Raw genomic sequence first — 27394 nt, 5'->3', positions numbered from 1 at the left:
TTTGATCAATAATCCAAAGAATGAGTATTAATCAAGCGTGCGATAAAACCTTGAAAGCAAAAGCTGTCAGAATTTAAAGTCAGGTAAGAACAAAAGCCATACAAAGACATACAAAAGAAATTATCATTCAGAGCTGTTCATTCAACAAATGATAATGAAGTTGAAAACATTTTAAGATGAATCTCATCATCAGAATAAAGGACAAGGAAGAAAGAAATCTGCAATACAGCATTATTATTATTACGACACATCAAGGGAGTCCAAAGACTCCGTGGATGTGACCTACTCCACAACTCTCCGCCGCCACCACTTCATCCACCAACTACAACGCACTGCAACTACTTTCATCATCTACACCAACCACCACCATTAGTATTTTCCCAGACAATTACAAACATCCATGCCCACAGCAGGATTCAAACTTGCAGCCTTTTGGTTGGAGAGCGGATATGCTAACCACTCGGTCAACCAGGCTCATTGCCGCCTTGGCTGTGTGCGTGCATGCTCCTGTCGTAGTTTGCTCCATCGACAAGACAAAAGTCTCAATCTCTACCATCCTACTAGAGGAGAGGTCCTCTAGTACGATGGATAGTCCATTATCTAAAATATCTTTTATTGAATTAAAATAGTGTGAAAAAGATTTCTATTTGGATGTTGAAAATTGTCCAACAGAATATTAGGTATAGATATAATGAATATCCTATAACATTTACTTCGAATGTAAAAGTATGTAATTATTATAATTTCCGTATGAATTTTGTGGAATGAAGGATTCTGGTGGAAGAACCTTATATCAAATCCACTATAGGACATGAATTTCTTATAAGAGCTTTTCGATCAAGAGAATGGTATTTATGCATAAGCTAGACAAGCTAAAGCTTTGGACCTAAAAACTTAATTAAAATTTATAGTAAAGAAAAGCCTCTTAAAAGTTATAGCTTAAGTTTACAGAAACCTTAAATCTGGCCTTGACTGAGGGTGAGCAGCAATCTTATATATATAGAGGTGGCAGGAGTTTACCCCCCCCCCATGGAAACTGACTATCTTAATGGAAGACAGAAATTCACAGACATATCACACTAGGCAAACAGAATTGAAACTCCCTATCCTAACTAATTACATTTCTACAAAGCCAGTTACTTGGCCATGACAAGCCATGAGTAAAATGTCAAGGAGACGATAAAATATAATCTGAAGGGTGTACATGATACTCCAATGATCCAAATAAGAGTTTATTACCAGTTCATAATTTTGTATGTAGATTCCATGCACAATAGGCTGTAAATCTAAAGTATATTAGTACTGTGAGTGACTAATAGTCAGAGAATCTGAAAACAACCTCGAGACCTAACGCACATTTTGTGAACTATTTTTGACGTCCCAGTAAGGAAGATAATCACACATACACACAAGATTGGAAATTATTTATCAGCTTAAAAAAAAGTTCCATGTTCACCATCAAAACCAAAAATTTCGTATATTCACACCTAATAAATTCTCCTATCAACTAGTTGTAATGCTACCATATATGATCATCCATTAGGTCAATATGACCAAAGCTCAAGGAACAGATTCCCCTCTCCCCTGACCACCTGCTGAATTTTTCCAGAGAGAGAGAATGTGGCTGAAATATCTGCCCTAAATAAACCATACTTCACAAACTAAAAAGGCTTGACAAAGACATTCCATCTTTTTTAAAAAAAATATATCAAATGGCTTTAATAATACATATATAATTGTATGCAGATTTTTTCTCATCTACCTGAAACACAAAAGGAATTTCATATGTATTTAATTATTATAAATATCCAATCAGAAAACATGCTCTATGGTCAATAAAACCTTATGCAACACATTTTTATGTTTTAAATTTTGATGGTAGTTTTCTTTTTTGCATTCAGTCAACATTTGTTTTTGGATTTCTATTATGTGCATCTCCACAAAAAATTGAACCTATAGTATATACATATACTGTGGAAGGACTAAGGGTGAGATAATCTGGGAATTCTAGAGATCAAACATGGAAATTTTTTTTAATACCATTTCAGATCTCAAATAACAGGTGGTCATTTAGTGGAAGTTGAAATTCATTGAATACATAAACATTCACAAAACATCCACATCACAGTGGGATTTGAACCAAAGGCCTGTTGGATGGATTGCAAAAATACCATCTGCTTGGTTAAACAAGCTGGCAATGTTGTGTGTTTATTTTTCAAAATATTTCCCTAAAGCTAGTTGTTTTTGATACATTTTTTGTCTTCATTTTCAGTCATAAAAATAACAACGCAATTGCATAATAGATTTTGGCATCGTTTAAATATGAATTCAAATTAAAGTAGAAACATATTTTAATACTGCATTTATGATAGAACTGAAGCCAAAAAATTCATAAGATTTCAATACAGACTGCATAATATATCCTTGAAGTACTAAGTATAATATCTGATAAGTATTTGTATTTATTCTAAAAGTTCAAGTTTTTAAAGTTTAACAATATAACAATAAATCTAGAGTTGGAAACAGGGACTGTAATTAGTTTTATGAGCCTAAGAAAATACTTTATATACTTGTACTTACTGATATTGACAGACTATGGAGCAAAAATATTTTTCAAGTTGGTTTTCACATAAGACAACTTATCTCACAATTATGAATGACTGGATGCCTCCCCTTATGAGAACTGACTGCTTTGTTTTTTAAATATATATGATTAATTAATTTTAAATATATATTATTTATATGATTATATAAATATACAAAAACCATGCCATCTCAGCTTCATAGACTCAAAGAATTCAAAAAGCACGAAGGACTATAATGCCTTAATTAGCAAAGTAACCAAGTTCAAGACAAATGCAATATTTAAGGTTCCAGCTAGATTGGAACATCAGAGGTGAGAAGCCCTAGTATTCCATAAAGTATAACACACTTCCTTCTTGTGCATGCAATTAAGTATGGCAGTGGCACACTCAGGATTTTATCTTGGGGGGGGGGGGGGGGGGGGAGTTGAGTAGATGATTTGAGAATACACTATGCATTGCATACGACCTATGACTGAATCTGCAGTGATCGCCAATACATGATACCTGCGATCTCCTCTGGCCTGGCTCTGACACACGAAGTAGTGCTCAGCCTGCCAGAGCACTATTTCGTCTGCCTTGCAGCTGCGATTCCAGAGAGCTATTTCCCACCTTATGTGACTGCTAATTCATAAGTAGTATAGAAATAGAAGACACAACACAACATAGATTTAAAAAAAAAAAAAAATATTTAAGAAAAGATTTTTGGAAAATTTTCTAGTGTTTTTTCCCTTTTCATCAGGGGTACAAGGCCTCTAGGCTCCCACCTGGGTGCACCAGTGAAGTATAGTGATAAATTGTTGTGCTCCTTGTATATATTGAAATGATGTCCACCATTGAGTTAGCCTTTGGCATCTCCACAGGTCTAACTCTCACTGATGGGACTTAAAGGCTGATTCTGGTCTAAGAATGACATTTCTCACAGTGCAGGATACCACAGCTCAAGAAGGGTATGCTGTACATTATGAATACTAAAGCAACATGTAGAAAAATGCTTTTATATGCAAACAAGCTCAGTTGAAGATATTTAAATTTTTTTTCCCAATGAAAAATTATGCCATGAATACTCAGAATGGCAAGAAAAAGTGCATAATCAATTTGATATCACAAATATCAAATTTAAAATCAAATCAAATAAAAATTTTAAAAATCCTATTGTGACTCCTTAAGATGTTTTTTGCTTGAAACTTTGACTATGACAGAATTTAGTCACACTATATGAACAAAATTACCAAGTTGAATATATATTTTTTTTAATTATATGAACTATATCTTGTGAACAGAAAAATAATGTTGAATAATGTGTGTTCCTCTAAATATTTGAATCTTGGACAAAATATGCATTACACTAACATACAAGTACAGCAAAATAAGCATTCTTCGGTTTTAACTGAAAAAGACAAGTTTCTGCAGTAAAGAGTACTATGAAACTTTTGTTTGACATAAAAATTTTACAATACAAACATGTTTGACTCCTCAATATGTTGTTCCTGTATTTAAAATACAAAAGAACTCTACCAGAGGAAAGTCTTTTGCCATCAATTACAGTACTTTTTTTTTTTAAGGGTTCATCAGAGGAACATTAAAAGATATATACAATTGACAGATTAATTTTGACGAAAACTGATAAGAAGCTAATAATAATGTAAATTATTATATTCTGTATACCTCTTTAGGTAGACATCAGGAAATTATGATAATGTAGCATTGGGTACTGCTGTTCACTTTCACAATGACCATGGTATTTGATAGTCTCTCTCTCTCACACACATGCACAACTCAGAAGTTTTCTCAGCAATACTACAAATTCAGCTTCTAAAGTGAGACTGCAGAAAAGACAGCCTTGTAGTTTAATGCTTGACACAGTAATGTATTTAAGTAGAATATGCGAGATAGTGGATGCTTATGAGTCAAAGCTGGATAACTGGGAGAAGACCTCCATATAGTCTTTTAAAAACAGAGAACAGACCAGGGCTTCCGACCTAATGTCCAATCTCATCTTGTGGTGCACCCTATTAGTAGGTATCTATGCTGATGCTAAATGAATGCTGGCAACTTGGAATTTAGCCAAAACGTATTATTGTACTTTCATTTTATTTTTGTTTAAGTCGATAAGATGAGAGAACATGATAGTTCAACATAGAACTTCATGGCAACTAGGATGCCACCATGTTAAACAAGGTTCTGCTATTTTTGTCAGCAAACTAAAGCAAACAGTGAAAAGCGAGCTCCTACATTGTTCATTTCACCAACCCTCTCTGTAATGAAAAATCTATACTCCCTTCTTCATGGAACTTTCAAGGATTAATTCTGCAAAAGTTATTTCATAACATTAATCACCTCTATTCCACCTATTATTGCCATTTCCTCAACCATCCCCCTATAATCAACATTCCAGATTCCTAATACTTCCTTCAGCTACTATCTTTAGACCCCACCTAGTTTCACGCTACAATAAAAATCACACCATAAGTAGAGTTCAAGATTAGCACCATCAACATAAGAAAACAATGGAAAATAAATGGATGGGTATCAGATTTACATAACAGGTGGGTGTTACTGAAACAAAGAAGACAAAAACATGGTCAGATTCTTTTACACAACAAACACGAGATGTTATATTCAGAGTAAAGGGAGTAGTTATAGCATCCAACAATACATACGAATATAATCATTTTGAATGGCTGACAGTATCAAGTAGAGTGATGTGGTCAAATATCAGAATGAGGAATTAGACAACGAGATGACTTATTTGTCTATATGGTCCACAGAAGGTTCTAAAGTGGGAGAATTTTTCCATTCATTAGAAGGCAACTGACAAGGAGAAAATTGGTCATTGTTGGGGATCTAAACAGCTGAGTAGGAAATGAACACTAGACATATAGGAATGTTTAGGGAAAATTTAGAGAAAAGCTAATAATAATGGTAAGTACCTACTGGATTTCTGTTAACATTGATTAGCCATTACTAACATCATGCTCCAACACAAAGATGTGTAAAACTTCACACAGAAAGACACAAGAAATAAAAGTCTCACCGATTATGTTTTGACAACTTCACGTTGGTTCAAGATACAGGAAAGGATTTGAAATATAAAGTGATCACTATTTAGTTTTGAGCAGAACAAGACTCAAATACAAAAATATTATTCAAGTAAAAATGAAAGTGAAAACAAGAACCAGAATATAATAAATTTAGTTTAATCCTTTATCCAAGTGTGAGCAAACAAAGTTTGCACCTGAAAGTATCTTCAGGACTGGGTTAAGGTGGTACAACACCAGGACAACTCATTGCAAAGGTGGAGCAAGCTACCAACACTCCTATCTCAGTATCTCCTATAATGCAAACCACATCTCCTTGCGGATATGTCTAATGTTATGCATTAAGGGAAGGGCCACTACCCAGACTAGTTTCGACCTTTATTGAGGTCTCTTCAGTGGGAGCCAGGCCCAAATGGAGATATCAGGCAGAAGCATTAGCAGGTCATCTCTACCTATAGGAATTGCCAATTGGTGTGCCACCATTTTTTAATAATTTACTCTGGATTTAGAGAAAGATGTTGAAAGTTTATTCATAACATTAATCACCTGAAACTAGTCTGGGTAGTGGCCCTTCCCTTAATGCATAACATTAGACATATCTGCAAGGAGATGTGTTTTGCATTATAGGAGATACTGAGATAGGAGTGTTGGTAGCTTGCTCCACCTTTGCAACGAGTTGCCCTGGTGTTGTACCACCTTAACCCAGTCCTGAAGATACTTTCAGGCGCAAACTTTGTTTGCTCACACTTGGATAAAGGATTAAACTAAATTTATTATACTCTAACCAACTGAAAAATAAACTTTCAAGAACCAGAATGGAGAACCTATAGAACAGGTAAAAGATTTGTTATTTAGGCACAATTTTTAATGAAGATGGCAAATTAAATATGGAAATAGACAGAATCAGCAAAGCTGGTATGGTAAGCAGTGAAGTGAATAAATTTATATGGAATAAGAGAGAAATTAGTCAAACACTAAACTAGTTGTACACAAGACAGTGAAGACCAAGTGTTCAAACCAAGTTTAACTTACAGATCTGAGAGCTATGTTATAAAACACTTGTTCAAAGATTGTAGACCACATATATGAGAGTTCAAAGATTAGGAAAGCAGACATATAGCATCAATGGTATGGCGAGAGGGAAGAAAAAAAACTTCGACATAACATATATCGTTCGTTGTAATTATTTTTTCTCATTTCTTTTTGCACCATACTGTATTAAAAATGAGAAAATTAAGAACTTGACAATTTTAGCTTTCTAAAATGTGTTAGCATAGCTAATCTTAATCTGCTGTAATACTATCAGCACTATAGCACCCTATATAACTTATGAGGATGCATATGAGGTATTTGGTGATGTGAAGGATAGTGTACTAGTTTGGTTATAAATATGGATACAATTCCAATCTACTTAAATTCACTGCTGTGCTAAACAAAACCTTTTAAGGCATGCTCCCCCACCCCACCTTCAATGTTTAGTTTGAATACTGATTGCATACAAAATCACTGCTAATTTAGTCAACTGCTGTTCCTGAGATTGCATGTGCAGATATTAATGCTGATGAATAGTCAACTAAGCTCTATAGAAGGATTTCTCTTAAGAAACCCAATAAAACATAAAATTTCAAAAAAACTAACTAAAAATGTAAGCTAAATGCTGAGTAAGGAAGAGGTTGAATGCAATTTAGTTGAGACTATTTCACTGATATTTTTATTAGTGGTACTGCTGTTTATGGTACTATCTGAATTTAAGAGGAGAATTTATATTTTCAACAATTAGAATAACGATAGTCAAGCTAATCAATTGCAGCTAATCTGCTGGATCAGTATATGATTTTTTAATGAGATATTGCTTATATTTTTTAGATAAAGCAAGTATAAAAGTCAACAGTAATAACTGGAAATCAGATTGATGTAACCTTTAATGGTGTCTGGGACATTTTTATCCCCCCCCCCATCCATTACAAACTCTTCTCTTCCCAATTTTGATCTGATTGTGCCAATTCTCATTAACCTTAATTAAAAAAAAAAAAGCTATTTTGAAATTGGCTGAAAGAGATGACCTGTGGAGATGTTTATACAAGGAGCATCCCAGACCAAAAACTCTTTTTGTTCAAATGGAATGCATTTATAAGAGATCCTCAAACAACATTGGAAACAACTATCCCACATTTGAGGTGTCTGAAATTGATGCGAGCACTTTCTCTTGACTGAGATAAAATTTTCAGGGTAGTATGAATGACCCAAGAATCAACCATATTCCAGATTTTGTCAAAAATAGTTTAATTCTTTTTCTGCAGAGGAGAAAAAGAATTCTTTTTTGTTTTTGCTATCTTCAAGCACACTAGCTATCATGAATTTAATTTAATATGCTTAAAATTTGACACGCTATGTCCTGTTGAATACCTTCAGATAAAAATGGACTATCAATATTCAAACTCAGAAACAAAGTTATAGGTTGAATTTGTGTGCCCTAATGATCCATGTAATCAGACTCTACAATATCTGACTAAGTCACTGCAGTGACTCCTAATGTATTAGTCCTAAATAACTAAAATCAGTTAACTATAGAAATGAAAGAAAAATAGTTATGTATGAAATTTCCATATTATATTAAAAACAATTAACAGATATCAAAATTATAATGACGTTTTAAAAGTTAAAAATCAAAATGTTCCGGGAACCCGATTTTGTGCAGGCCCAAGGGAAAGAATTCTAGCTCATTTATAGTAACTGTGAAATCAATTAGCTTAATTATATGCAAAGTTCTGGTTTCCCCAAGAGGTAAAGGGAGCTGAAAACACATGAAAAAAGCAAGTTATTTCAGCAATGCTTGATAGTCATCATATATCTGACAAAGTTAAAGGAGTAAAAGTGTATAAAACGCTATTAAAAAAATTTTAAATTTGATCAAAATCTTGTCACTTCCTTTACAAAAGATGTTTCCTAAATAGAATGATTTGTAATAGCTGATATAAATAATTTCATGCCAAGCTATATTTTGAAAGAGTTGTCAATATATCTGATGCCTGTATAATCTTAGCAATAGGAAACTTCCTGACCAAATAGAGAAATTAGCATAAAAGTTCAAATTTTTCTTGACACTTTTCAAGTGGGTATAACTATGATGGTGTGAAAAAAAGCAAAAGAAAATAAATAATTAAAGATAAATGGATACCATGATATGCATAATGAATCATACACTTTTACTTGATAAGTAAGATTAAAAAGCATCTTTTATAAAAACTTCCTGCCAAGTAAATATAATTTAATCCTAATGAATATCGTCATTGTTTATAAGAATAAAATTTTCACATTTCTCGGATTAAAAAGTGACTGAAAAAAGGTAATGCTTATACTGATAATCTAATCCTTGCAAAACAAATTCCATAAGTTTTGCAGCCACTGTATTTTCAATTTCAGTATTTATATAGCATGCAACATAAATAAAATTCATGGAACTCTGTTTATCAAACTGTGTGTTGTAGAAGTTACATTTATTAAAAAAAAAAACATATGTACAGATAAAACTTCATAAAGGAAAGTGCTAAGTTTTTTTCTGATCTTTCATCAATATATTTCCAAAATGAGTCCATGACTAGGTTCAAGTACAAAAATGGCAGTAGAGGTGACTAGTTTTGAGTTCCATCTATGCTACAACTTAACATAAACAAGTACATTACATCACACTGTGGAGTAATACCTATCAAGGAAAATTTCCCAGAGAATAATGCAGAAATCAACTTACTTTATATTAGTATTTTTACATAACAACTGACAAGTTATAAACAAAGATAATTGCACGCATTTTCTGAGCGTAAAATTATGGTCCATTTGGAATGTTTTAAAACATAAGCTCAAAACTGAAACAAAAATTAATTAAGGAATAATACATATAGGAAATTTTATATAATTAAAGTTCCTCATATGCAAACTGAACATAAGTATTACACAATTTCTTTTAAATGTTTTCCATAACAATAATAAATATTCACAACACAATATCTGATAGATGACAAACTTGATTATGAGCCTACAGGCATGGGGAACAAGGGACAGACTAATACAGACTTGTTATATCTAAAATACTGTACTGTTTCAACAAACAGTAGAATAAAATTTTCAACAAAACATTAAAATTTTAACCGCCCAAGCAAACATCGACTGTAATAATTTTGTTAATTTATTTTTAAATGTTTTTGCAATAAAATTCATTAATATGAATTACTTAAAAGTAATTTTTTAATTACTTTTATGTAATTAAAATAGTTTAATTACTTAAGAGTGGGAACAATTTTATATTTGTTAACTAGGAATTATGTTTTGAAATACTATCTTGATGATGTAGAAGCAAAGAGACATGCCTCTCTTCTCTCCAGGCGCAACTTTGAAGCATTTAGACAACCATTTTCTATATGATGAAATTTGAGAAATGATGCCCCTGTCCTTTTTCAAATATGCTTAACGGACAATATAATTTCCAATAGCTAAAAGAAGGTAGAAATGTCCAATTTTTATTTAATGATAACAAATGATATATGATTTTTTATGCTGGAACCATTCTGAAGAATAAAGTGTGGTTGCTTAGGTGGTTAACATGAATATTTTGGTATGATTAACAGATTTTTTTTAAGTTATACAAACTAACTAAAACAATGTTAAAAAATTGTAGCATATGCCCTTGCAAATGTAATACATGAAATGTCTCACTCTCTAAGATAAACCTTTTCAAATTTACTGAATAGATAAGAGGATAAATCAATAATATAAATGAAAACAAGAAAAGACTAAACTACAGTTTCCCCCCCCCACCTCTAAGAAAATGTAAGATATAGAAATGCAAAACTGAGTCTCTTTAGTATATAAGGAATGATGAAATTAAGAAGGTAAGGGGTCAAAAATATAAAGAAAATATAGGTAACCCTCATATAACACGGTCTACAAATTGTAGTAACCCTTGTACAATGCAGTACTTATACAACAATAACACGTTCTACAAATTGTAGAAACCCTTTATCTTTTCATATATTTTTTGCTGTATGACTTAAAAATTACATTTTATCTTCGTTAAATTTGCGTCTGCCCGTATCGCGCATGTAGTTATAAGAAGAGAATTTATATTAGGGGAAATACCCTTTAACACGCATGTATGGCAATTGTTTCCGTATAAAGTGTTTATTGTTGAAAATTGTCTAAATTTTCTGCAAGGAAAGCTCATTAAAAATCATAGGTGTGGTCATCTCAAGCTGAGCACTTTATTTCTGGCGAGTTAAGTATGATATGTAATGCGTTTTTTATGTAAAAAATTTATTTTTATAGTAATGGCCACTTAAAGGGCTTTTGCCATATGGTTGAAAACAAAATTAGTGAATTAATTGATGGAGAAACAGATTTAAATGAGGAGGAACTGGTACAATTAATAGATGGCGTCGAACCAAATGGCAGTTTGGTTCGACGCCAAAAGGGGAAAGTTCTGCCGAAGATTCTGATTGTGATGAATCCATTAAAGAAATTAGCAGATGGATTGGACTTGGCAAGAGAGTTGGGAATTTATTTTACGGATAATGATCCCTCAATGGAGCGCTCCAGAAAATTCACGAGACAATTGGATATTTGTTTAACTCCATATTATGAACTTAATAAAAAAATTGCAGAATAGTGGTAAGCAAGGTCTTATTACTGACTTCTTGATAACTAAATACCAAAGTATCCAATGAGAATTATACAAATGATTTCCAAGAGATTTCAAGTGATGACGACGTCCGGCCAATAGTAAATAAACAACATCCATGAAATGTTAGTTTTGAATTCAGTGATGATGATTAAAATATGCACTGTATTTTATTTTGCCTAAAACATTTATGCATTATGTGAAAGTTTGCGCATAATCTGTAATTTGTATAAGTTTATTCTATGTATTTGTTTCATAGTTTATGTTTTCTTAACTTACATGAATTACCTGAATTAAATAGAAATATATTTTTGTTGGATATGTCATTGTTGTTTATATAATTTAAAAAAAAAAAAAAAAACAATGTCGGAACCTAACCCTACTTTTACTATGTGATCTGAGTCTTGAATAACACAGCATTTCTGTGGAACCTAACATCCGCATCATACGAGGGTTACCTGTAATAGAATACGATGAACTTTTACATATACTTAAAAGCAGCCTGGAAGACAAACTGTTAAAGGTAGATACCTGAGTATATTTTTAAACTAGACATGGTGTGTATATATTTATTTATTTTTCCTGACAATATTTCCCCCACTTAACTGACTTGTCATAAAAATTAGCCTTAAAATGTCCCTAAGTAAATTATCTTGAATAATTGAGCATGTTTTCATATCTATATTTCAAAATTTATCATCCAAAAGTGGTGTTTATTGCATTTAAAATACCATGCATTACTGATAAATGTTTCCATAAGTTTTAAAACATGCCTGTCCCTTTTAAGACTAATTCAAGCAACACATATCATACACATTTAGAATCTCCATAAGTTTCAAAATTGTGCCTATTTTTAGACTAATCATAGGCCATAAATAGTGCATATTTAGAATCTTTGAATGATTAAAATAATCCCAAACTAAATCCCATATGGCTTTACATGCACTGTTCTATTTTGGAGTGAGGGGGGGGGGGAATTATTTTATCCATTTATATTATTTGACAAAGATCATATAAATGGTAAGCACTAAATGAATCTATAGTACTCGTTAAAATGCACTTTCTATTAATTTGAATTACAGTATATTACATAATATATATATTTTTTTATTTTTTGTGCTTCTTAAAAATAAATATTTTTGGACACTGCAGCATTCTATTCTTATAACTTACAATAAATATAAAGCTCTGTCCTTATGTTTCATGCACCTCACAGAGATTTAACCTGATCTAAATACAGCGAGGATAAATAATATGGGTAAAATGCCCTCTCCCTCTGTCTTTCCCTCTCCTCTTCAATGATGAAATGAAAATTCATACAGATGAAAAAAAGAATGGAAGTGATAATTATGCAGCAAATTTTCACATTAACAAAACATACAATATTTAAATTATTATAAATACTGTTTTTTTTTTCTTCACACAAAGAACACTGTGCATGAGGTCTAGCATTGTAAAAATTATAAAATTTGCTGAAATTTTTAATTCTTGATTACCGTATAATACACAAAGATTCTAAATGAAGAATTAAAATAAGTTATATAAAGTATAAATAATACTATTCACAATTAAAATATACATAACTGAAACTTACGATATAATGTGATACTGTTCATGGCAGAAATTAAACCGACAGATCTACACAAATATCTACACAAAGATGAATACATATTAAAGAACTATGCATTTTACTTTAGGTTTTGATGTAAGCATTTTGCTTATCAAAGCTATGTAATCAATGTTATACAACTGACATTCTGGATTAATGGCTTAATGCCTCCAGTATTGTACAACTATACATATCCTTTCAAACATTAACACTCAGCATGCAAAAGCTTCTTTTTTTTGCATGCATAATAATACATCAACATTCAGTTGCAATCATAGATGACACAACTGATAAAGAAGGCTGCAGAAAAATATGTGTACCTTTTACTTTTTATAAGAAAGCAACAAAGATTACTATATTATTACCAAATAAGAGCCACTGATAGCCTAGCACCACCACTATTAGTTTAAAGCACTGTCTAGAAAGAATGAATTTTAGAACTTTAGCTTTCATCAGAAAAAACTAAGTCACATATATATATATAATCTATATATATATAGTCAGACTTCTACAACACTGGCACGAAATGCAATATTAAGCAGAAATAATTTGAATAGGGAAAATTCTAATTTGAAATATTCATAAATCTATTTCTTATGCACATATAAATAGTTTCAGTTAATAAGGCTTTATTGTTAAACCATTCCTTCTTAAGGGGGATGTAGAACTAAAAATATCACAAGTTAGTTTATTAACATTTGATAAAATATTTTGATTTTTTTCCCAGAAAATATTCACAACACCATGTTTTACACAGTTAAAATTTTAAATCTACTTTCTAAGTGTAAAGAATCTTAGCAGCTTCTTTTAATGTGGCTAGTTAAAGATTAACAATAGCTACAGAAGTTACAATATATTACTACAATATTAAGTTCTCTAAATGCATAAAAATATTTTAAATTCTTCTACAAATTTTACAAAATTGTTTACATAAGTATTTAATCACTAAACTTTTAGCAGAAAAAGTTTATTAATGAAATGGCACATTCTCTTGTGTATAAATATATAGAATGATGAGAAGCACTGTAAAGTATATTTATGATAAAATTTCAGTGCCACCTAATCTAGGAATGACAGCCTTACAAGCTTCCTTATGCTAATGAAAAAAAAATACATCAAAGGAGACTGGTATATTTAAAATGTTCTCTAAACAATCTTCACTTGCTTTAATAAAACATTATCTTTTGATCAGCATTTCAAAATGGCAGTGCATTTATCAATAAATCACTCCCACTATCTCAGGCACTTCCCTCATTTACACATTTTAAACAACAAGTCAATTTGTCATCAGTTCTACATCTCCCTTAAGATGAAGCTGGAAAGATCATAACAGATAACAGCTTTAACAATTCTTTCTTAGCACAAACATCTAAGAAACCAAAGGGAACACAAAATGGCAGTGAAAACAATTGCTAAACTAAACTAAAGCTATCATTAAGCTCTACTTTCACACATATCAGCAATACTATTTGCAGGAAATGGCTCTAATCTGTTTTGGATACTATCGACATCGTTCCCTTTAATTCTACCATTATCTTCAGGGAGCTTTGATCCTCTTGAAGTATCATTTAAGGATTTTTCTTTTTCCAAAAATTGAGGGTTCCATTCCTTGCCGGAAATCTCTTTATTTTTATTTCTTCGGCAACGACAGGGATGCAGTAGTTTTGGACAAATGATTACTTCGTCATTAGGACCTTTAAATATTATGCCACAGCATATTTTTTCCCTTAAAAAATAAGAGCAATTTTAAACATACTGCTCAACAAAACTATATCTGTTAAAACTTCTTAATGTCAAGTAATGATCTGTTAAAAACAGTTTTCATTTCTGTCAACATAAAGTACACCATTAATAGACAAATAAATAAAAATATCAAATAGTCCTAATCAATTTCATAAAGTATACACTGAATTCCTGTTGTACTATAATATTGTAATTTTCACATTATAATTCACACATAAAGCAATGTTACACCATCGATATGATAGTTACTTTTTTATTTATTACTGACCTTGACACATGAAAGGTCAAGACTTTTTGTGGAGAGCACAAAACAAGATAAAACAACACTGCTGTGAGAGCAAGTGGTTAGGAAGAAACATGAAAAAGCTGAGGATTATATTCATTGGGAAAAACAGTATAGGGTAGGCTCTTCCAAAGAACAGTGATGGTAGATGGAACAATGGAAGAAGATAAAGTTGGTTCAATATAGTTGGAATTAAAGTGTGGATTTGACCAGCAGTTTGTGTTCTTATATTATTATTATTATATGGTTTAAGAAAAGCAGAGGATTATCTGTGGTTAATTTTATGGAACATATGAAAATACCTATAAAAAGGACAATGATAAACTAAAAGGCTGAGAGAGAGTCACCTATTAGAAAGATTTCTCTCTTCTGTAAACAATCAAGAATTCTTAAGTGCCAGAGTTGGGATTTATAAAGTGTTAGGAGTCTAGCAGAAGAAAAAGTAAAGTTTTCAACAAAAAAGGATACTAAGTTTTTGGGGCCAAGGAAGCTAAGGGATAAGCTAGATGTGAAAGTCAAGCCAAGGAGGAGAAACTAATCTTGACTGGAAATCTAGCATTATCTAAAGTAAGAGGAAGTGACATAGGATCTTTCTTCCCAGTTATATAACAGGATCCTCATAACAGCACTGAAATTCATTAGATTATTTTCATACTTACTGAGAATGTTAAGATCGGTTTAACACATTGATTATGGAAGATCTCAAAATTTAATCATTTGAGAACTACAAGTTTTCTCAAATACAAAAGAGTAATGTCATCTGCAAATTCATTCAGCCTTCATCCATTCCCCTAGAGGTCAACTTTATCTTCTTGCACATGCTGGAATATATAAAATTTCTTGTGCCTGCAATTTGGCCTACTTTGGAGAGGCTGGTAGATGAGTAACATAGGTTGATGTTTTTTTACCAGTTTTGTGTTTTCCAAGGTTGGAAAACACAAAAATTAAATCTGTGATCACTTTTATGGCAAGTCAGGACTAACAGATCATGCTCAGGATACTCCTTCACACAAGATTAAATGGAGGAAGATACTGGGTTTACACAGATGTCACTATAGATCCAAAAGACTATTTTTAGAATTAGCATCTGCTATGAAGCACTTGCCTCCAAACTCAACAAGTACAGTAGTATGAATTTGCCAAAGATATGGGAGACAGTCATTCTGAGACCAGATAGCCTGACTTCTCTATGAACCAGATAACTGTGAAGTTAATTTGGAGAAGTGAGGCTATCTGGTCTCAGTGTGGAGGCTTAATGGATTGTATACACTCAGAAATGATTAAAACAGAATTTAATACTTCCTATATTTCGTCTCAGTCACTGAGACATCTTCATGGATTACAAAAAAACTAATGTAACATATACACAAATACCACACAATACTAAGCCCAACCACGTGAGTGACACTAAAGTCCTATCTAGGTGGAGGGCCCTCTAAGGGCGGTTGTAGGTGGCCTGGAATGTAAGGTGGGATTTCTGATGATAAGTGTTCCCCAAATCTTAGGAAGCTTAATGCAACCGTATTTTTTAAGATTTAGTTGATTTCTGAGAGCTGCTGCCGATTCTAAAAATAGTCTCTCTTTTTTGAATTTGCTGTGGTGGAGCATGGTGTTTTTTTCCATGAGATCCTATGGGTTGTACCCAAGACATGGTCAGCCAGGCCTGACTGACCATAGTCGTGGTTGCAGATGTATGACTTGTGTTTCTCCAGGCAGATGGTTGCAGATCTGCCTGTCTGTCCAAAGTACACCAGCTTACAGGAACAGGGTACTTTATAAACTCCAGGCACAGAGAGAAGGGAGCTAATCTTTTATAGAACAGATAAGGGTTAGCAAGTTTGCAGTGGGGCTTAAATGCTGTGTGTAGGTTATACTTTAAAATCTTGGCTATTTTTTCGGATGTGCCACGGATGTAGGGTATACTCTTTCTGAAGAAAAGACTGGGGAATAGGGGAGGAACTGATTATTTTTTTAATACTGTGATCACTGTAGCCATTGGAGAGGAAAGTGTTGTGTATGTGGTCAAGCTCAGTTGTAAGGGTAGTTCCACTAGAACAAAGATTTTGGACTCTCTTGGTTAGAGTTTTAATAATGCCATATTGTTGAGCAGGGTGGTGGTAGGAGAGTTTGTGAATGTATCTGCCTGTGTGCATGGGTTTTCTATATACAGTGAAGGAAAGTGTACTGTTAAGAAGGCGTGTAACTAAGGTGTCTAGGAAGGGTAAACAATTGTTCTTTTCCTTTTCCATCGTAAACTGGATTCTTGGATGTAGGCTGTTGAGGTGGCTGTGGAAGGAGTCAATGTGTCTGGGCCATGAGGTCAAACAGAGAACACATCTACATATCTTAGCCAGATAGAAGGTTTCAGAGGGGCTGAGTCTATGGCTCGTTTTTCAAAATCTTTCATATAAAAATTGACAAGAGGGGGTAACCCATGGCTGTTCCCTCTATCTGCTTGTAGATTTTGTTCTTCCAAGAAAAATAACCAGGATCGATGGCAAAGGAAAAGAGATCTAAGATGTCAGAAGGAAAAACGTTTTCTAAGAGTGTTAAGGTATCAATTAAGGGAATATTGGTAAACAATGAAGAGATGTCAAAGCTTACCAAATATCTGTGATTATTTAAGGTTAAATTTTCTATGAGGGTTTTAAAATAGGTAGACTTTTTTTATATAGCATGTGGAAAGTCCAGTGAGCGGGGGGGAAGAGTTGGCCAGCTGTTTTGACAGTTTGTAGCAAGGTGCGTTAGTGGCATCTACTATAGGTCTTAGTGGGGAATTGAATTTGTGGATTTTTGGTAAACGTATATTGGGGGGGACAGAAAGGTTTGAGTTTTTTGCGATGTCCGGGGGGGGCAGGAAGATACTTTTTTAAAATTTTTTAACTTGTTTTTGTGGGGTCGTGTTCTAGCTGGATGTAGATAGAGTGATCTCGGAGAATAAGGCCATCACGATGGCTACAGCGATCACAGTATTAAAAAATAATCAGTTCCTTCCCCATTCCTTCTCTTCAGAAACAGTTTAGAAATGCCATCACCATACCCTACATCCGTGACACATCTGAAAAAATAGCCAAGATTTTAAAAAAGTATAACCTACACACAGCATTTAAGCCCCACTGCAAACTTGCTACCCTTATCTGTTCTACAAAAGATCAGCTCCCTCCTCTCTCAGTGCCTGGAGTTTATAAAAAGTACCCTGTTCCTGTAAGCTGGCATACTTTGGACAGACAGGCAGATCAGCAACCATCTGCCTGGAGAAACACAAGTCATACATCTGCAACCATGACTATGGTCAGTCAGGCCTGGCTGACCATGTCTTGGATACAACCCACAGGATCTCATGAGAAAAAACCACCATGGTCCACCACAGAAAATTAAAAAAAGAGAGGCTAATTTTGGAATCAGCAGCAGCTCTGAAAAATTAACCAAATCTTAATAAATATGGTCGCATTAAGCTTCCTAAGATTTGGGAAACACTTATCAGAAATCCCACCTTACATTCCAGGCCACCTACAATCACCCTTAGAGGGCCCTCCACCTAGATAGGACTTTAGTGTTACTCACGTGGTTGGGCTTAGTATTGTGTGGTATTTGTGTGTATGTTACATTAGGTTTTTTGTAATCCCTGAAGATGTCTCAGTGACAGAGACGAAATATAGGAAGTATTAAATTCTGTTTTAATCCTTTCTGAGTGCAGTATATAATCCATTAAACCTCCAACATGATATCTGGTCTCAGCTTGAACAAACAATTCACTTTGTAACTAACACAGAACTAATGTCCTAACAAACTGAATTGTTTCTAATAATTTAGCATAGTGCCTATGTGTTTGCCATAGTTATAATTTGTGCTCTGAAGATGCCGAGTAAAAAATCATTGAAATATCGTTAAGGTCAATAAATAAATTAATTTTTTCCCTCTCTCTCTCTCTGGTGTTGTTCATACCTTGAAGCACTATTATGAATGGACGAATCACAAAAGGCAAGAGAGAGAACATAAAATAGTAGCTTAGTGTCTTCCATGCCAGATCGATCTACCCATTTGATCATGCCAGACACGATCAAATGTCTTGAAAATATCAAAAATGACTTCATGACTACTTTCTCAATTGAAGCACTAGATATGAGAAGTAAGCATATGAGGGAATCATTGGTTGTGGTTGGGATGAATGATTTGATGGGGCATGGGAAGAATATGAGATTGGATATCATGTTAAATATGAAAATCTTAGAATGGAGCGTTGTTAGCATTCAAGAATTTTTCCATGACATATGTTCAAAGGTGGCCAAGGTTAGTGAGGTGATCTACTATATATCAAAAATGGTTGAATTGACATTAGTGATCACTAACTGATGGGTCTCCAAAGTAGTGAAGATGTGGTTGTTGAATACCATCGCTATCACTTCAAAGGTTGCAGAGGTGAGGGAAATGTGATGAAATCTTTTTTTTTTTTTTTTTTTTTTTTTTTTTTTTTAGGGACAGACTGGACAAAAGCTTGCTTATATGCTGTTGGGTAAATGGTAAATTACATCTACCCAACTCAAATGATATATATATATACACACACACACACACACAAGTGATACAACATGATTGTTCATTCTAAAAAAAAAAGAGAGGCTATTTTTGGAATCAGCAGCAGCTCTGAAAAATTAACCAAATCTTAATAAATACGGTCGCATTAAGCTTCCTAAGATTTGGGAAACACTTATCAGAGATACACATACACAAGTGACAGGTGATACAACATGACTGTTCATTCTAGAGCATAAGTTTTGAGCACAACTGGAGAGAAACCATCTGGATCAGGACTTTTTTTGGTATCAAGACTAACAAGATTTTTCTGATGTCCTCCTTCTGGCAAATGATTACTGGGGACATTTTGTGAACACTTATTATTATAGGAGGTGATTTGCCTTGGTTGTCTATACAAGAGATAGAGAAAAGATCAATGTCAAGAGATCTGCCTTCTCTTTGAGCAATGTTACCACAACAGGACGCAAAAGGTAGAAAACAAGACAGTAGGAAAGTTATATCAACAGCTTTAGCAAGGAACCAAAAAGGGTAAGCTTCTTGCATTTGGCCCCCATGAAGTCTTTTGATTTATTGATTATTTTCTTACACTTCTTTTGAGCTGTAGTGTAGGCTGAGTGAGAAGGTGGCATTTATTGACTTGACGCTAGAATTCAGTCATATGACTAAAACCCTCCTCCAAAACTGAATTCTCACAATAACAATACCTCTACATATGTGAATCTCTGAATAACCACTTGCATCATCTTGTGATGCAACAAATTAGCCTTTTTTAAAAAACTACACTACAACATTATTATATCCATCCAAGAAATCAGAAGCCTCCCCATCAGAAACTCCACAAAATAGAGAAGATGAGGTCCCACACAAAAAGAGAAAGTAGTAAGGATAGAAGCCACAGAATTAAGTCCTTGGACAAGAAACACGAAGGTACATAAGTAGTAAGTCCTCAAGCAGGCAACAGAAGCAATCAGGTAGAAGCTCATTCAAGAAATAAAGAAAGGCAAAAGTACACAAGAAAAGGACTACTTAGCAAAGGAGAAAGAGTGTTAAAATGGAAACAAACAATAAGTTGACAAGTTTTAAGAAATAACTATGTACAGCTATAACCATGTCAAGTACACAGAGGAGGTAAGCAAGCATTAAGTCAGAATTCTGAAGTTAAAATATAAAAAGAACATAAATTAACTCATGGGCCTCTGCAGCTAAGTCAGTTTTGACAATGCTCTTTGGTGTTGGAAAGACCTGCACTCAAATCCCATAAAGAACCTTTATCAGGGCTTTTTAAATGAATATATGTTAGCTAGTTTCATATACAGAGGTAGCAGAGTTTTTCCTGCCAGAAACTAGAGTTCTTCATCCCATACAACAGACAAACTGGCCAAAAGAACACGTACACAATTTGCTGATAATGCAGATATGATTAATCATCCCATCAGTACATTCTTTAAGTTACCAAGAAGTTGAAGTTACTTGACAGTGACTGGCCAGTGGGCCTAACATACACAGGCAGATGGGATAGGACAAATTTTCTCAGGACTGCCAGCTGAGTCATTCCTGAATTCTAGTCACATCTCAATACTTGTTTAGATAAGGAGTAACCCACTTTCACAATAATCAGGAGATGATTGTTTCCTAATGCATGATAAAGGCTACAAAATAACTAAATGTATTGTAAATACATTTAGTCATGTAAATATGGTCACAAAATAACTTAACTAGAACATTTACCGGATTTTCCAGTGTATAAGACGCACCCAAGAAATTAATACAATTTTCTGAAAAAAAAAAAAAAAAAAAAAAAAAAAAAAAAAAAAAAAAAAAAACTTTCTGTAGGTGGAGGTCCAAAATATCTTTCAGCTTCCCTATTCCGTGTTCTTCCGCATATTTTACAACCTGCAATTTGTAACTTGAAGTATATGAATGTTGCCTGTTTTTTTCCATCACTAAAATCTACGGGGAAATATCAAACTGAACACAAAATATCTCAACACGTCAACTCAATACTGATAAACATCGGTAACTGATTACTCAGATAAGATATTATGAAACTTGAATAGGGACTCCCCGTTCTTGGCCAATGACGCGCTAGAAGTCATGTGAAGGTCACGCATCAATTTGATTGCACCATTAACTGCCTACAAAGATCTTGGAACATAAAAGGGAGTGCATATGACTTTGAAAAGAGGAAACAATCTTTACCTCCATTATATAAGACGCACCCCATTTTTAAGATGAATTTTTAAGGTAAAAAGTGCATCTTATACACCGGAAAATATGGTACCTATTAAAAAGGAAGTTCTGTTATGAATCAGTCAGTAACAATGGCTTCATCAAAAGGAATTGTTGATGAATTGATGGTAGTTATCTACTTACAAATGTTCTGCATAATCTTTTAGGAATATGTCCAGAAACTAATGCTTACTTCCCAGACGATGCTTTGTCCCAATACTTACCTCAGCGTAAAGTGTGTTTACGCTGGATGCTGAATTGATCCAAGGTTTGAGATATTCAGAGTTACTCAAAATCAGAGTGTAACTATCTACCTTCATGTGTTCACAGCACTTCAACATAGTGAATATGTTACCGCTAAAGTGCAGTTATTCTACAGATTATCTAGGTATTGTGCAGATTAACTAGGGTGATCCGTTAAAGTGCTGAAAATTGTTTCATTTCTCAAATTACCTAGGTAATCTGCAAATTACCTACTAGGCACTCGTTAAAGTGAAAATAAGATCTTTGCTGGAACAACAGCAAAGTTTCTGTACGCTTAAATTAACATAATGTTATTTATTTATTTTTCGATATCTAAAGAATCAAGTTAATACAATCAAACAATCAACAAATTAGTTGATAGAATCAATCAATCAATTAAAAAACTATAATACAAAGAATCAAACGGTTTAAAATATTATTACAATTAAGGAAATGAATTTGCAAAACATATGACACTGGCGAAACCAAACTAAAAGTGGAGGGGGGGGGGGGATGAGTAGGGAAAGGAAATGAGAGAAACAAACTTCTGAACTTGAACGATACAGAAGCCGTTAATGTGCACATTACCTAGGTAAAATGCGAAAAACTTGATTCCGCATGTTAACGGAGCAAATCAGTTAATCTGCAGATTAGCTAGGTAATGTGCACATTAACGGCTTTCGAGCTTTAGCGGTAAAAAATATATGCTTAATCCAAAGTATTAAATATTGTAAACTAATATGTCAAGTAGGGCTTAGATTTACTACTGTAAAAAAGTAAGAGGGAAGCTGTTTAAACTAACCAATGCAAGGTATTTTTGACTATCTGTCTAATGTAAATTATGTTGCTCATTTGCAGTAAAGCACAGGAAGTAATTATTGGTTTATCATTGTGTAATTATGTAACATTATTCTTTATTAAACCATCATTGTTACATATAACTGAGTCATTCCCGAATTCTAGTCGCATCTCAATACTTGTTTGGAGGAGTAACCCACTTTCACAATAATCAGGAGACGATTATTTCCTAACTACTCAGCTCATAACTGTGAGGTTTATGGTCCCAAACATGAATTGAAACACTTCAGTCATTGAACATATGCTGAATTTTTTTTTTTATCTTGGATTGCAAAGGCACATTTCTTAGAGAACGAGAGCTTGGATAGAGGTTTAGTAGGTTACAGTAGAATGGAGACTCGAGGTCCTCATTTCAGATTATTAGTAAAGATTATTTAATTATTTGGTCGAAGAAGGTATCTAGGAAAGTGGAAGTAGCAGATGGAGGTCATCTCATCTCATTCCAAAGAAAACATGGATATTGTCAGAGTGGCCACAAGATGTAGCTGGGATAGCTGAGTTGGCTAAGGAGTTGTGGTGGAGGGCTGTTCAGTTAGGCGTAGCAGATTGGGTTTTGATGCTTGTAGATCACAGTGTACTTCATTAATCTTTTTGCTGAAGCAATGGGCATTTTGTTGCCTTTTTTCTTTTTATATTGGCATTTTATGTATCTAAACTGTGGACTCCAAAAGGAAATAAATAGGAGAGTTCAACTTGCCTGGAGTGCATTCAGAAAACTGAGAAGCATTTTCAAAACAATGATGTCCCACTCTGTTTAAAAAGGAAGACATTTAACCAGATACTTCCGGTCATCACATATAGTTGTGAAACTTGGTCGCTAACAAAAGCACTGGCAAATAAACTAACACCAACTCAAAGAAAAATGGAGAGGTTGATGCTAGGCATCACATTAAAAGATAAGAAGCCAGACTCCTATCACTGACATCATTCTTCACTATAAACTACTAAAATGGAAATGGGCCAAACATCTATCCAGAAGAGAAGATGAGCGATGGACCACCATACTGAACTGGATTTGAAAAGAAGGGAAATGAGGCCGAGGACGTCCTAAAAGAAGGTGGAGTGATGAATTGTCAAATTTTGTTGGGGAAAATTGGTCAACCATTGCCAAGAACAGAGAAAGGTGGAAAGAACTGGGAGGCCTTTGTCCAACAGTGGACAGAAAATGGCTGAAGAGAAGAACATATATATATATATACATATGCATGCAATTTATTTGACACTTTTATGATTAACCTTTTCTTCAGTGGAAGCATACCACTATTGGTGATTTAACATCACTCGGCTCATTCTATTTCGAATAAATCAAGTGTTTGCATTCTACCTTGTAAAAACTGTTTTTAAGCCACTGACGATAGCCTGTTAATTTCAGAATGAAATATATGGCAGTATATTTAATAAATAATAGTTTTACCTTGCATTTTCATGTATATATTGTATAGAACTATCTAGCTAATTTATTAATAAGTGTGCTGAGAAAGGCCATCCATCATCACCCACAATGTACATTGTGGATAGATAGATAGCTAAGATATAGGCCAGTGTAGCTCAGTGGAAGTGGCGCTTACGTCCGCTGCACTTGGTCGCCGACTGGGGGAACTTTTTCTACGCATTTCTTCAACCTGTTCCCAAGTTAGTCAATCTATGGCATGGACAAGCGGATTTTTCCTCCCAGAAATTCAGATTTTTCATCCCATAAACTCAAGAAAATCAACCATAGTACCCACATTATTTCAGACAGTAACATATCATGTTAGGTACCAAGAAATGGCAGCACTTGTTTACCAGCCTCTTCATCGGTGGCTGGGAGCCAGCTATCTCTGATTGGCTACTGGTCAAGAAACTGCCCACTCAGTTTCCAAAAGCTAGATAGAGTATAAAGGCCTCACCTACTCCCTATAAGGGAATAAAAGGCATTAGCTGATTTATTTTATAGATAGCTAAGATGGGGGGGGTGGGAGAAGAAACTGGGAAATACTCTGGAGACGATACATGGTTGTAGTCTTCATGCCTCCAACGAGCAAGGCAGGTGTTGCACCAAACATACAAGAATAACTGAAATAATAGAAAATTAAATGTATTTAATAATCAAATTTTATTGCTGGAAACAGTTTTCTTACTCAAACATCACAAAACCTCAGATTCTTATGACTGGTCATTTTCATGGTCACTAACTCTTTTCCTTTGTATATTGTTCATTGGAACAGCAATTTATCAGGAAGCATACTAATAATTGAATGAAGAACTTAGGACTATGGGTTATTTTGGGAATTAAAGTAAAACAGTTAAAGCAACTGAAGCTGTTAAACTGCATGTATTCTTCTAGTCAATATGTCTGTTTTGCCAGAGGAAAAATCCCACCATTGTAGTATGAGAAAGGACTTTCAGGGAAAACTTATTCATACTCATAATAAGAAAGTGAACTCAATGCATGGATAACATTTAATGACTGTTTTACCCAGCTAAAAAATATTCTGCAAGCTCCATACGAACTATACTTTTACATAAAACTTTTTCAATAGCATGAAAGTCTAGTAACTAATCCGGAAAAGTCTACATAAAGCGTATATGGCAGTCTGATTGCCTAAGAATAGCAACTTTGCTCTCTTGGCTTTTTTTTGTCAATGTCATTATGGTCAGAGCTTATTTTCTCACCCAATAACAACTGCAATTTTGCTTATCTAATATGAATACTGAAAAAAAAGTTCCTTGTAACTAGCTTCTGTTATCCATTGTAACGATTCCAGCATAACCATGTAAGTATGAAAATAAAAAATTATTTATTCATTCAACTAGTTTCTTTCTTTATGCACCATGGTGTATTTCATTAGGAATAGTCAAATATCAACTTGAAAACATAGTAGCAGAATGATTTTTAATACTGTTTGCAATTTGTGTGCAATTTTTGTAACCATGTTACAAAAATTGCACACATGCTTCATTGTTAATCTGTGCTATGTATAATCAGTTATGACCTAGTTTTGTATTTAGTGAACATAGCAGTTTAGGATAAGGTCTTGATGTTTATTGCACTGTGTTGGGAATTATGTCATTTCAGGAGTTTCTTTAAACTTGCAAACAGGCTATTAAATTAAATGCAATAAGGTATTTCTGTTAGTTCCCAAATTGCTTGATGTGTTTCCTAAGTAGTATAAGTCACGACCAATTTGTGTGTTCTTTCTTTGTCTCAACATCCTTGATTTGTTCTTTTATGCCAATTTCTCTTGAATATTCTGTTCCTCAAACATAACAATATGCTGCATATCAGAACATTTTCTAAATAACCACTCTTAATTGAGAGGCAAATGAGATTGTTTGGGTGACATTTTTTTTTTTTTTTTTTTTTTTTTTTTTTTTTTTTTTTTTTTTTTTGTGAATGTATCTTTGAAGTTAAATTCTTTAAATATACTAGCTATCTTATCATGATGTTTCTGATGTATGGCAAAGTGACCACACCTTTATAGTATACATATTTTTGTATGTTTACACATATATTTGGTGCTTTTTGAGAATGTTATGCAGTCATTTTTCACAAGCACTTGCCTTAGATAATCTGCACCCCCCACTCCATCCACTTTGTTATCACCAGATATGACAAATTAAAGACACCAAGAAATTATATACTTGGTTTAATCCTTTATCCAAGTGTAAGTAAACAGTTTGCGCTTAAACTATTTTCAGGATTGGGGCAACTGGTATAGAAAAGCTGACTTCACATCACTTGCCTTGGTACCCCATAATGCAAAGCACATCTTATTACAGACATGTATAATACTATGCATTATGGGAAGGGCCACTATCCAAACCAGTTTCAACCTTTATTAAAGTCTTATCAGTGGGAGCCAGACCATAAAAGTGACACCAAGGTCGAAGTAATGCAGAAGTCATATTTTTATATGAGTAACCGAAAGGCGTCACACCTTATTAAAATACTCTGGATTAGAGAAAGTTGTTGGAAGTTTTTCCACTTGGTTTAATCCTTTATCCCAGTGTAAGCAAACAAGTTTACACTTGTGGTTGCATGATTAGGTGAAGTATTTCATTCTGCCATTCGGCAAAAGTGCTGAATATTTGGCCCAAGCATAATAAACTGAATTTTAAACACTGTGAATTAAATTTTATAAACAAATGTTTTGAACAAAAAAATATACACTCATTAAAAATGTTTATCAATTTTTAATAAGTGTATTTTTATTTATTTATTTTGAAAATATTTGCTTATAAAATTTAATTCAGCATGCTTCGGCACATTCCTACACTATACTTACTTTCACACAGGTACATGGTCTCCATTGCTTGTATCTTCTCTAAATACTTTTTTGACTATTGTTCATCAGAATTGGCATCAATAATTCTCTCAATCTGTGTCAAATCCATTCAAATGCATGCAGCAGCTAATCAACACTTTTGCACAACTTAACTCCAAAACAAATTTTGCCTCCTTTTCATTCATCCCTTCCACCATAATACAAGTATCCCAAGGAATACAAATCAATAATTCTTCAAGTCAAATTTGAACAAACTGCTTCTCACCTATTTGTGGTACTAGTATGAATAATGCAACCTTTAAGTGAAGATTATACCTAATGTCAATAATGC

At 33.6% G+C, this 27394-nt stretch overlaps 1 protein-coding gene across 1 annotated transcript in view; it reads right to left on the bottom strand.

The window, feature by feature from the left end:
• Positions 1-9101: 9101 nt before the first annotated feature.
• LOC150104922 (SIN3-HDAC complex-associated factor) overlaps positions 9102-27394 on the bottom strand; it is a 157553-nt gene continuing 139260 nt past the window's right edge. Inside the window, exon 6 of the mRNA XM_090395421.1 lies at positions 9102-14629. Coding sequence (XP_090251547.1) covers positions 14338-14629 — 292 coding nt within the window. The 3' untranslated portion in view covers positions 9102-14337. The remainder of the gene's footprint in view (positions 14630-27394) is intronic.

Source organism: Typopeltis vanoorti, chromosome 7 (assembly GCF_054136105.1).
Source record: "Typopeltis vanoorti isolate ZY-2024b chromosome 7, IOZ_Tvanoo_1.0, whole genome shotgun sequence".
NCBI lineage: Eukaryota > Metazoa > Arthropoda > Arachnida > Uropygi > Thelyphonidae > Typopeltis > Typopeltis vanoorti.
This window is presented reverse-complemented; position numbering and strand designations above follow the sequence as displayed.